At 41.2% G+C, this 13700-nt stretch overlaps 1 protein-coding gene and 2 pseudogenes across 1 annotated transcript; all 3 read right to left on the reverse strand.

The window, feature by feature from the left end:
- LOC125529107 (MDIS1-interacting receptor like kinase 2-like) lies at window positions 1–3427 on the reverse strand. The gene is made up of 2 exons (XM_087520135.1): window positions 670–3427; window positions 1–581 (listed from the first exon to the last, which is right to left on the reverse strand). The coding sequence occupies exons 1-2, from the start codon at window positions 1856–1858 to the stop codon at window positions 154–156; spliced, it is 1617 nt and encodes a 538-aa protein (XP_087376261.1). The 5' UTR covers window positions 1859–3427; the 3' UTR covers window positions 1–153.
- Window positions 1965–3563, reverse strand: LOC147988219 (uncharacterized; annotated as a pseudogene).
- Window positions 3564–8869: 5306 nt separating this feature from the next.
- On the reverse strand, window positions 8870–11959 carry LOC125541651 (protein neprosin-like; annotated as a pseudogene).
- Window positions 11960–13700: the final 1741 nt, after the last annotated feature.

Genomic DNA, 13700 nt, shown 5'->3' on the forward strand with positions numbered 1-13700 from the left:
ACGTGGAAAACCCTTGCGGGAAAAACCACATGCACACGACGGTTATCTTTCACTGTATGACGAGAGTGTCCACAAATACATAGACTTACAATAAGCCATCAACTCATCCCATGTTGGCATACGTGGGGTATATATAGGTGGAATATGAGTGACTCAAGTCAAAAGTGGAAACATTTTATCGACCTCCGCCACGATAGACCCTGGCTTCTCACTAGAATTCGAATCATCAACATGCATCCCTTGCTGTAATGTAAGTGTGCTGAAAGGCACGGGACTTGAACTAGAACAAGGTTGCTGGATGAGCGTTTGGTATGCCGCCAGCATGGTTGGCCTTGCTTGTGGAGAAGATTCCAAGCAAGAGAAGGCCAGCTTGATGAGCAGAGCTAAGCTCTTCTCTTCTGTTGTTGTTGGTGTTGTCGGCCGTTGGTCCAGAATATCTTTCACAAGTATACCTTGTTCCCCGCTTGACAAACTACCGTCCAATAGATCCCTTGGATGCTTCCCCATCACTAGCTCTAGCACCACCACGCCAAAGCTATAGACATCACATTTCTCTGTCACAACAGATGTGTACGACAGTTCTGCACAAAATCAAATCATTAGAATTTGAAAAAGATGGATAGACATGAATACTTCTGTGGTGAGAAGAAATGTTATACTCGTACATACCAGGAGCCATGTAGCCATACGTTCCTGCTAGTGCACTCCAGTTTGATGAATCCGGCTTAAGAATCCTTGCCGTACCAAAATCCGAGATAAAAGCCTTGAAGGATGCATCAAGTAATATGTTGTTGCTTGTGATATCTCGATGGATTATAGGTGGACTGCATTCGTGGTGCAAATAAGATACTGCTTGAGCCACATCAGTTGCAAGAGCAATTCTCTTGGGCCAAACCAGTTCTTTTCCTAGCTCCTCATTTTCCAATGTCCTGTGGAGGCTTCCCTGTTGAATGTACTCGTAGACGAGAAATTTATACGCTGGATGGGAGCAGAATCCATACATTTTGACAATGCTTCGTTGTCGGATCTGTGTTAAGATTTTCATTTCACTACGAAACCTTCTTTCATCATCTAACTCTTCTTCGGTCTGGTGAAGCTTCTTCACAGCAACTAGCTTCCCGTTTTGGAGCTCTGCCTTATAGACTCTGCCGTATCCTCCTGTTCCAATGATGTAGTTATCATGAAAGTCTTCTGTTGCCCTTACAATATCGTCAAATGCTAATCTTCCATCAAAATTCCAAACAGAGAATAGGTCCCTTGCTTCAGCAGCAACACTCTCTTGTGGTTTTCTCTTCTTACAAGTAAGCATTACTATGACAACAATTACAAGAACAGTGCCGAAACCCACGACAATAGCAATTGGCAAAAGCAAACCGAGTACCTTTCTTTTATGATGACCAGCTGGTACTAGAGTTGAATAACAAGGTGGCAGGCCAGAGAGGTTACCACACAGACCTTTATTGGGAAGAAACCAACTTGCTGAAGCATTTTGGAGTAGCCGTGTTGTTGGGACCAGTCCTTCCAAGTCGTTGTAGGACACATCAAATGTTGAAAGTCTCACCATGCTTGCAAAGGAGGATGGAATGCTGCCACTGAACTGATTATGTGATAAATTCAGAAATTCCAGCATCTCCAACTTCCCAAGTTGCTGCGGCAGCACACCACTGAGGTTATTGTTGCTCAAATCTAGCATGATCTGTAGGCCTGCTAAATTTCCAATCGCGGGTGGCAAACTCCCACTGAAGTTGTTATTGTTGATCTTCAAGGACTGTAGTTTTATGCAGGCCCCTAGTTCCTCAGGTATTAATCCACTCAGTCTGTTTCCAGACATATCAAGGTATCCTAGATTGCTTAGCATTTCTATCTGTGTAGGTATGTATCCAGATAATTGGTTCGATGATAAGTTCAGTTTATATAGATTAGTTAACGTCTAGATTTCTGGTGGAATCTCACCACTGAGATTATTAGAACCGAGTGTTAGCTCTACTAGATTGGATAATTTAGAAAGGATCGGAGGTATGGAACCCGTGATCATATTTTGTGCTAGATGTAGTACTTCTAACTGGGTACATGCACCTAGATCTGGTGAGATCTGCCCAAAGAGTCTATTCGATGTCAAACGCATCTTTATGAGTTGTGGATACACACCAAAATGCTGGGATATATCTCCTGTTAGTTGGTTCGAGTCCAGTAGAAGTCGAACCAAAGTCGTACATGTCTTTAAACTCCTTGGAATGGGGCCATTGAACATGTTAAAAGAGACACTGAGATATTGAAGTTTGCCACCTGAACATATCTTTGCAGGTAAATGTCCTGAAAGTGAGTTGTTTGACACCTCAAGGTCAACAAGGCTTATGAGCTCTCCAAATTCTTGAGGAAGAGAACCTGATAATTTGTTACTAAAGATTTTTATGGTTTGGATGCTTTGCAACTTCCCAAAAGTTTTTGGTACTGATCCGGAAATTTGGTTCTGATGCAAGCTTAAATATTCGAGGTTCATCAGGTTGCCAATTTCCTGGGGGATGGAACCGGTTATCTGATTTTCAGAGAGGGCAAGTTGTTTTAGCATAGTGAGGTTGCCTAGTTCTGGTGGTATTGAACCTGCGATTTGATTTGTATAGAGACCAAGTACATTGAGCATACCCAGGTTCCCTAGTTCTGGGGGTATTGAACCTGTGATTTGATTTTGATGGAGATATAGTTGGTTTATCTTGGTGAGATTTGTTATGGAGACTGGAATTGGACCTGAAAAATCATTTGAACTAAGCTGAAGAGTTTGCAAATGGACGAGCCTGCCTAGTTCTTGGGGTATATGCCCTGAAAGTTGATTACCAAACAGGAACAAACCAATTAGCTGGGTCAGATTTCCAAGGGTTTTTGGTATCATGCCGCTTAAGGTGCTATTGCTTAGCTGTAGAACTTGTAGGTGGACAAGCCTTCCAATCTCCTCGGGAATGGGGCCTGATAGCATGGTTTGGTGAATGAAAAGATCAATTAACATTGTTAGGTTACCCAGAGACACAGGGATATGTCCTGTGAGTCTGTTATATGCGAGGCCAAGTACCCTGAGACTTTGCAGGTCACCAATCTCATAGGGAATTTTCCCTGTGAGATGGTTGTATTGAAGGCCAAGTACTGAAAGTGCTGACAGGGAGCTGATACTAGAGGGCAGTGCACCATGGAGACTATTGTTAGTAAGGTCGATATATTGAAGGAATGGAAGAGCCGAGAAGTTGAGCTCACCAAGCTGACCACGGATGCCAGCATCTGGCAGGGAGATGTTGGTGACCACCCAGGGCATGCGGTGGCCATGGCGAACAGCCGTGCACATGATGCCCGTCCAGTTGCACAGGCTGGTGTTTTCCTGCCAAGAGCTCATCTGCGGTGGTGGGCTCACAAGTGTAGCTTTCCAGTGGAGGAGGGCCATGTGTTGCGACCTCAGTGAGATCCCTCCATGGTGAGCCGCGTGTGCTTCTTGCAAGAGAAGAAGGCACACCACCAGAGGTACAACAATGGTGTCGAGGAAGATGGCATTTTGCTGCCTAGTGTTTGCATGTTGTGTATTGGACTATTGGTTGGAGGATGTGATTCTGTGGACACCATTGATGAGTATTTAAGGTGTGTGTCGTCCACTGTTATGAGATCCTCAGTCAGTCAACACACAAATTAACAGGAAGCTTCTGTTGGACTGCCTGTTTTTCCTTCAGCGTCACCATCTCTTACTCTATTTTCTTTCCTCATGCCTGTGGAAATATGACAGAGTAATTACTCCTTGAAAGCAATTGAAAGCAGGGATAGAAGGGTACCCACAGCGTACGCCTACTCATATCCTTCTGAGTTCTTCTCCGTCTACAACTTATGCACTGAATGGACTTTTGAGTTAACATTGCGGCAGAGTTTTTATCTGATGGCAGCTCCTCTGATTGGTTTGATAGTAATTCTTGTTTGTTTGATGATGTAAATTGTAACTGCTTCAATTATGTCTTAAGCTATTCTCTTAAATGTTTCCCTCCTTGCTTTTCAGTTGGTACACAGACCAAAAGATTAGCTCAAGTGGTGGGGCGGCAATGCAACTATCCTTGGGAAAATTCCATGCTGAATTTCTATTGATTTTATATTACTACTAGCAAAAATGCCCGTGTGTTGCAACGGGTGCATATTTATTTCAGCTGTTAATATTTATTGTGCAAAATATATTTCTTGAGGATCCTTATGCGCATCAAGCAATATTGTCCCTTTCTTTTACAGTTAATGGTTGTTCGCTAGTGGATTAATCGAGAGGTAAAATATAATCGAAAAATAAAGTTGCGAGCATAACTTGCTTTTCCTTCTATTTGATTCACTATTTATTTGGAGGACATGGCTTTGCTTGAAGCAGAGAGCTAAACTCGAGATAAAAACTGAATAAGAGACATAGCATCATACAACTTCCTAAAAAATCAGCCCTTCTAGAAAAATAGCAACAGCTTGCCGTGCAAATAGCCGCAGTTCTAACCCATCTAGGGCGGAGGAAGGATACATAGCACCAGTCCCTCCTCGTGAGGCGGTGCAGCGGCGGGGATCTCTATTGTGATGGTGTTTTTTGTTTTGATTTCTGAGCAACCGTGGCGGTGTGTGAGTGCTGACTCGGAGGCACATTCCTTTATGTACCAGGACTGGGTTGGAGCGTGCAGAAGGGAGATACGAAATTCACAATAAATTGCAACAAACTGAAAGTCTGCAACTGCGTACATTATCCTCCTAGATAAATCTAGTAATGTTTAGTGTGTTGTCATGAATAAATATAAATTATTTCTTGAAGAAGCTACTGCGAGCCTTTTCTTAAGAGAACTTATATAAATCACGGATTTAACCAGGTGGATAAAGTCTCACTATAAGGATCCCACGTTATACAGAGTGCAGCGATAAACTTTCCTGGTCATCTCATTCTACCAAGATACAAAAACAGGACACTAAACTCATCTGCTCTGGTTTCAGTCCATAGGTTTCTAGTATTCTCAAGATCTCTTCTAAGTACAAATTGTCATAACTGCGCCTCTAGTTTCAGTCAAACAAATGGTCCTAAAAAATTCTCGAACTGTAGGAGAACTCTATAAACACATTAGCACAAATAAGGGTTCTTTCCTATTTGTGCTAATGTGTAGCGCTCTATAATAAACTCTATAAACACATTAGCACAAATAAGGGTTCTTTCCCATCCCATAACTGTAGCGCCTGCTCCACACCGTCCAATCACAGGATGCATGTCCAAATATTTCTCTGGATGCAGATGGTGAAGACTGAAGAGCTGCAGCTTGACAAGATCATCTCACCTGACGTCCTGACCTAGAGATGGAATCAAGAAAATAAAGCCAAATAAAAGACAGTGGAGAGGTTGGGGAGTGTACCACACTGACTTGGGTTGGTTGGTTGATATGGGCACAGTGAGGCGACGTGGTTGAAGACACCACGGCGACAATATCCTGGACTGCTTGGTGTGTTATCGTGGCTCTCTACCCTTTACCGATGGTCCAGCAATTGGGATCTGGTGACGGGACTTTTGTCGAACAGGTTGAATTCAAGGAGGATGCTGCACAGGAGGTCGACCCAGCCCATCTTGATTCACTTGCAGGGTGACCTGCTTGCAGCTGCATAGCCATGAAGGTCACACAACGCCTGGTTGGACTCCGACATGGGAAGCCTCGACACCTTGCTCCACGTTCATGCCCGTGTCTCTGGCGAGAAGACGCACGCGTACTATGAGACTCACTCTCCTCAGTCTTGATGTAGGAAGGCCACCGCATAGCGCCCGTCGCTGACACCGGTGTAGGCGCATGCGTGCACAGAGGGGTAGAGCCACCACCAGTGGCCGCCGGCGGCACCACAGGGAAGAAGTCATTGGAAGGAGCATCAGGCGCCGCCATCGGAGGGCTGGGGTGCGGCGGCCAAGACGCAGGTGCATGGACGGGTGGAGCCATGCAGGTGACGGGTCCTCAGAAGATTTTTGTTTTAGGCATCCGTGGAGAGGGGATGAAATTGGGGAATCCCTCGAGCGTGGAGGAAGGGGCTGGGACCGTGCGGGCGTGTGTGTACTTTTCCTTTTTTTTAAGGGTCAGGTTTCTTCTCGATTTCTTTTCTTACGTGCATCCAGGTTTTGTTCTGATTTTATTAACTGGATGAGTGTCCGTGTGTGAAAGTTTCCTTCTCGGTTTCGTTTTCTTATGTGTGTTCAGGTTTTGTTTCCGGTTTTCGTTACGTAGATCTAGTTTTTATTTAAATATGAACCGTCAATCTTTATGGTTAACACAAAATCAACGGATATAAAAGAGTGACGTATGAAAAACTATGAAAGTCACCGTCCTTTATTATTAGGTAAAAATAATAAAGGTTTCAGTGTTGGAATTGGGGTTAATACAAATCCTGGACACCAAGTATTGTTGGAAGCCCTGTGTGAGGGAATATGAGGCAGTGGCTGCAACTTGTTGAATTCAAAGTGATAGTCCTGCAACTTGTTGAATTCAAGTGGCTAGCTGAAGAAACGTTCAACTTGTGGAATACAAGCGGGGAATACAGCCAAGCAAATTTTTTGGCCAACACTGACCGAAGAAAAGTTCCAAGCTCAAGTGGATTGATTTGGTAATATTCTACTTCTTCTAGCACATTCTGCACGTCTTCCCATGAATGAGTTGATAGCCCAGCACTTTTGTAGATACAAGTAATCAGAAAGTGTGCGAATGATTATTATTGCTCCCATACTTGGTAATTGGTAGCTCCAAGTGGCGCCTGTGTACATGTAGATTAGACTGGTTGCATTTTAAACATAGTCTCTAAGGTAGACTCATACTACCTTTGCTGTTTGACACACTTTCTGCATTATTCTGTACGTCACCCTGTGCATGGTATTCTCTTGCCTCAGCTCCTGGTTGCAAGATTGATTTTTTTTTCCCTTCCTGATCCCAGTTGAACAATGGAATGTCTCTTTACTACTTTTGTTTTGGAATAATAGCGAGTGATAGAGGAGCTGCTCCCGATGCGGTTGTACGTCCTCTTTTTAGCATGTCTGGTTCCACTAGCTGAGGTGAATTATGATGATTATTTTGGTTGAATTGGTATCTACTTTTCTTAATTATAAAGAATTTATGAGGCATTGCTAGCTCTCCTGTTTTCTTCACCTGGGCCTTTTCACATGATCTTAAGTTTGTAATGCTTGAAACTAAGTAAGACACAAGGTACCCTAGTAGTAAATTATTTGTTGTTCCATGTCAATCATTTTTCTTATGAGCTCACGACGAATTTCCAATGTTTGCTTGCCTGCATAACCGTCGACCAAACTTCTACTATAAGTCTGTAACAAAAGTCTCTGATTATTCAAACTATTATGTTAGCTGATAAATTTATTGTACAAATCTTCAGGGGCAGGCCACAACAAGTATCAACCTTTGAGACGCATCTTCCTGCTCACCTGCTGCCAAATGATATACTGACGCATGTGTAGATAGATCGTTGTGCTCAGCTGATATTTCTTATGTGCAGCAGTGCCGGATCTGATCATCAGAGTTCGTGAGATGCTGCGCACAGCATCACGACCATCATGGGTGAATCCTATGGTGTGCCCAAAATAATTATGGTGGACAATCAAGCCAAAAGAGAATGTTTGGTGAAGCCGACCACAATTTTTTTAGAGAAAAAGGATGCACCGCCCGCTTTCATTATACTGTATTAACGAAGTATGAAGTGCTCGGATGCTATAAGCACATGCACATGTATCAGAAGTAAGGTTCATGTTTCCAAGAGAAATTTTAAAACGCGCCACATGAGGCTAGTAGCACAAGCAGGCAGATCACCTCAGAAGGAGTGCTTGCAGGTTCCGAGTCAGCTCAGGATGTATCTTTGCATGCTTCCAGTTGAATGATCTCCATCACATCTCCAGCACTGACGGGAAGACTTGGAGCTCTTTTCTGCCTGATCAAGCATGAGTCCATGCTATATGTATATATGGAGCAACTCTCCAGTTGATGGACAAAACAATCCAGCAGTTCTAATTGCATATCCAAAATTGGTTTCCATCACATAAAAAGATCCAGTTCATGCCAGTCCTGCCCTAACCCTGAAAACATATATTATTTTCTGTTCCGCCCCAAGGACAAGGACTACATATTCCTGGATATATAATGCTCATATGGACAAGGACTTCATTTTTGTAATATTGCTTGCCTGTCGACCAAAGCTGTCGTGTAGCAAAGGTCTCTGAACTCGATGATTGTTCAGATTATTGTGTTAGGTTCTACATTTTCTGCTACAAGTCATCACGAGAAACAAAAGCAAAAGCATGCATCGTGCCCGTCTCCGGCTTGGGGTGTGTGCTCGATCAGCCCCCGTCATCATCACCATCATCATCCTCGCCGTCATCTCCTGCATGCCCAGAGACGAGAAATTCGCCGTCATCATCATCGTCAACTCGGCTGCTTGCGCAGGAAGGAGTGTGCTCCACTTTCTCTATGCACCAACCTTGCACTGCACACAGTGAGTCTATCTGAGACAAGCTTCAGACTTTCAGTGGATGGAGGGTTTGGCCACAGCAGCAAGTGCACACACAAAATAAACATTCCACATTGGTTGGTAGTGTTCTACCTAGGTTTCCTGCCCCATATTTGGGCCCATAGAGGTCCGATCGTATGGTGTTTGCTGCTTTGAGGCTTCATTGATTTGTCTTACTATTGTCACCTAGCTCCTGTCAGAAGTGCACGCGATGGGAATGGCTTAAGTGTGCGGTGAAAACCAACAATTTAATAAACTAGGACAATGGTGATAATCAACATCAAGACCTATAACCCTTCTTATATTCGTGAAATGAAACAAGGGACAGTCTTTTTTATTTATTGAACGCAAATGGCAATACAACTTTTTTTTATCAACCAACACAACCACCTGGTCCACCATAGTTGAACATATAACCCTTCTTATATTCGTGAAATAAATTATTTGCTCTATAACAATCTGGCCTATCAACTAACTTAACCATGGGAATGCCAAAGAGGTCGGAAGAATGGCCATTTGGATTGTAATTCTGAATGTGCTTGAAGTACGCAGATCTCTTATCGTCATAATCGGGGAAGTGGCCGCTACCCATTGGAGGACCATGTGCATTCTTCAAGTAATTCACGAATCTAGTCAAGGCTTGTATACGTTGTGTTCCGGGGCAAAGCTTATTTGGAAAATGTCCCAAGAATGATGGTTTTTGTAAATCATGATGGTACACCACCCAATCTCCGGAATTTGGATCCTGTAGTCAACAAGGGATTGATGACATCAATGAACAATAAATTTCATGTACAAGAAGAGTAGAAAACATGTTGTTATTTGCAAGAATCTTGGGTGGCGTACAATTTCCTAGATTCCAATGTTCCATATTTTCTTAATAAAATACAAAGCATGGTACTTAATAACCATGTGAACTTATGCCTAACTAATTTTGACATTAATAAAATATATCTTTGTTAATTTTAATCCTCTATTCTTAAATAGTTGCAATCCACTACCTATTTTTCCTATTCAAGCAGCCATGCCACGTCAGCAAGTCATACATGTTAGTTATAAGTTTACTTTTCTTTCTATGTGTGCATCCATACCACATCAACAAGTCATGCATGTTCCCCGTAAGTTATATTTTTCATATGTGCTTGTTTTTCCTATCCATGCAGTCTTGCCACGCCAGCAAGTCATGCATGTTCATCATAAATTACTGTTTTTGCATTTATTTTTTGTTGTCATGAATGGATTATATGTTGGGCACACTGAGGATACATATGCAGTTCATATTTCACATTTTGTTAGAAAAATGGAATTCTATTAACTACAATCCAACTTTTTCCCTTTTGTAGTTGCTCTTATATAACATCTATTTACGTGATTCATTCGATGAGGTTGCTGCAGGAACGCGCATGTATCATCTACTTATTGTAGAAATAGTAGCATATTTGTGAATTTGTATAGATATAGTAATCTCCAGAATGGGACAAATGGTGCACCTTGTTGAGGCTAAGCCTAACGTAGTGGTCTTGTTCGCCATAAATTGATGGAGGAGCCACGGCTTGTCCAGGCACCAGATTAGCTCGACTTGCAGGAACAAATCCTGGGCACTGCAAGTTGTAGCACCCCTTCGATTTCAAGTCCTTCTGAGCAACAAAAAAAGGAGACATGTATTATTTTGGATGTAAAGAGACTTTTACTTAGTCCAATAGTGCCTCTAACTCCTACGAAATACCAGAAAACTATATGGGGACCACAATAATATATAACTTGTTAAAATGACATTGATTATACTTACGGTCTAATATGTAAAGAAGCGAATATCTCTGTTATGGTACAAAGAGGGGGAAATCTGCAAGCAGAAGCAAATTATGAAATAGTTGTTTATTCAAAAGCATTTTGACTTTACCATAATGGGTGATATGTTTGTACATGAAATCCAACTTGAATTAAGTTGTAGTTTCCTCCATCTTGACAATAGATCTGTAAGGATGCTCCAGATTCTTGAGAAGTTCCTTGATTTGGTAAAGCCCATATACTCATGTCAGCTCGAAGGCCGTAGAATTGTCCTGGCTCTGTGTGCCACATTGCATACTAGTGATAGAAGATTATAGCTCAAATTAGTAAATAACCAGAAAAATCTATAGAGAACGACATAATAAACAAGTGAGGGTGTGCGTTCTTGGCCTTGGTATGAGGTTCACCTACCAGACATTTACAATGGGGAATTTTTCATGCTATCTTGGAGTTAGTCTAGATTAGTTTTCATTGGCCTTGTTGAGTATATGATACTGGATTTAGCTTCCTCCATGGGGTGTGGTATCAATCCAACGCAGTTATACCTTTTGTGGTGATGCATGCAATGCTTTAGTTCATGTGCATTTTCGATGGTCTTACTTACGTGTTTGGGCTCACAACATCTTCTCTCCTTGTGGCATGGTTGAAACAAGATTTGATTCTCTCTCTAATAGGTGTGAAGTGTATTGCCAATAAAGTTGGTATGTCAGCATAAGTCTCCAATAGAGTATGTCTTAAATGCCTCTCTGAATCTGTTGTTCACGGTATTTTGGTAGCATGTTTTGTATGTAATGATCATAGCTTTCGCGGTATATAGGGGATCAAGATAAGTTCATTTAGGTGTATGCCTTTTATCTGGTCTTTATGTACCACCTTGTCTCTTGGACCATTGGCCATAATTTAGATTGACTAGCAATGATTTAGATACATCACGAATGAATTAGATTTCTACTGTTTTTTCTCTATGGTTTAAATATGTGATGCTTATATTGGAAATACCTTGACTTTGCCTTTTATATTTGTCACATGTCACTCTGGCATATACATTGTGACGTTTTTTGTGATCAATACCCAACAAGAAATTAACAAAATATCCCAAATCTAACACATGAAAAAGTAAAGAGAGATATATACAGAGAATGGGGTTGAGTGTGTGTACATGAGAAACAATGTCGCTTCCTTCATTCATGATATCAGCTCTCCAAGGAAAACGGAAAGGTTTAGGTCTTAAAAGAGTGGTGTTCTGTAGAGGGAAATAATAGTTCATGACTAGTTAGCATATATAATTGATGTACATAGTCTTTGAAAGATAAGTATTTGTTTCACATATGTGTCCTAAATTTTAGTTGGGCATATAAGTAACATAAAGTAGTTATGAATATTAACACCAATAGTAATTATCAAGATTAAGTGGTCAAGTAGACACAACAATGGGATAATACATAAAGCAATTGATAAAAAGTTGTATATATCAAAATCTAAAAGTAAACTATTGGTTACCTTCTCATTTGTCTGGAGATTGACATCTACGTCTATCGATTCAACAAAGGTGAGGTGGAAAGTTATACACAAAAAGCATAGTAAGACCGATATGACAACATAATCACCTCCCATTTGTATAGGTAATTGTGTTATTTTCATGAAATAGTAACTATATGATTCTTGACGTACTTGTATCTTCTTCATAGAACACAACTTATATAGAATTGAGCCAGGTTCTTTTTTAGAAGGCTTTAGATTGCATTGTACTGATGATGCACTGAACATTTAATGGGTAGTCATCCAGTGAACTAATCTTTCTAGAGTTGGGTATAAATCAATTGTTTAATTAATGTTCATTAAATACGGACTTGGTTTACATCCAATTAATGATTGCTTGATGGCCTATCTTTTATATGAATACAGATCAATTTATGCATCAATAATAATTAACAATGGACTTGATTTACATCCAAGGAAAGGATGTATGAGGACATATACAATGGTCTTATCTTAGAAGTGCTACTTAGGATAATTGCAGAGGTGGAGGAGAGAGAAACCATAAGAAAAAACTTGCCTTCTCTTCATTAAGAGATGATCTCTTAGCAAAAATTCTCTCACCACATAATTAGGAATATCTTGTTATTAGAGATCAGACGAAGAGTAATACATTGTACATCATTTTTTGTTGTCTTCTCTAGATTACATAGGGGACATAAGATAAGGCAATCTTATCAACCATTGTACATGCCCTCATTATCTATATTTTCTTATATGCAAAAAATAGGCATTGTCTCAATGTTCCTTAATTGTGGAGCTGATTTGCATCTAATAAATGTTTGATTCATGATATATTTTTGTTTAGATATGAATATAGATAGATTTTTCATCAATTTTTATTTCTTAGTGGACTTGATTGACACTTTCCTCCATTTAACACATATACCAGTTAAGTTAAAGAGGGTCTCCATGTTAATTGCAGGAAAATTGGGCTAATGTTAATATTACACCACCTATAGACATGGGACCATTGGCTGACCTGGCTACAAAAAATACTATATGTACCCTATTGACAATACCATTTGTTGGACTGACTCACAAATTTCATCATTCACCATTCTACAATCTAGGGCCACGCCACCAAGATAATTAATCCTCACGATCTCATGATACGTCCATTTTGCATCATGTTTTTATATCGATATTTATTACATTATGGGCTGTTATTACACATTATGTCAAAATACTTATGCCTATTCTCTCTTATTTTACAAGGTTTACATGAAGAGGGAGAATGCCGGCAGCTGGAATTCTGGGCTGGAAAAGGAGCAAATATTAGAGACCTATTCTACACAGCTCCAAAAGTCCCGAAACTCCACGGAAGTCAGTTTCAGAATATATAAAAAATATTGGGCGAAGGAACCACCAGAGGGGGGCACCCACCATCCACGAGGGTGGGGGGCACGCCCCTTGCCTCGTGGGCCCCCTGGCAGGCCTCCGGTGCCCATCTTTGGCTATATGAAGTCTTTCGCTCTGGAAAAAAAGAAATCATAAACAAGCTCTCAGGATGAAACTCCGCCGCCATGAGGCGAAACCTTGGCGGAACCAATCTAGGGCTCCGGCGGAGCTGTTCTGCCGGGGAAACATCCTTCCAGGAGGGGGAAATCATCACCATCAATCCTCTCATCGAGAGGGGGTCAATCTCCATCAACATCTTCAGCAGCACCATGTCATCTCAAACCCTAGTTCATCTCTTGTATCCAATCTTTGTCCCAAAACCTCAGATTGGTATCTGTGGGTTGCTAGTAGTGTTGATTACTCCTTGTAGTTGATGCTAGTTGGTTTATTTGGTGGAAGATCATATGTTCAGATCCTTTATGTGCATATTAATACCCCTCTGATTATGAACATGAATA

This window comes from Triticum urartu, chromosome 1A, assembly GCF_056163025.1.
Source record: "Triticum urartu cultivar PI428250 chromosome 1A, HENAU_Tu73, whole genome shotgun sequence".
Taxonomy (NCBI): Eukaryota; Viridiplantae; Streptophyta; class Magnoliopsida; order Poales; family Poaceae; genus Triticum; species Triticum urartu.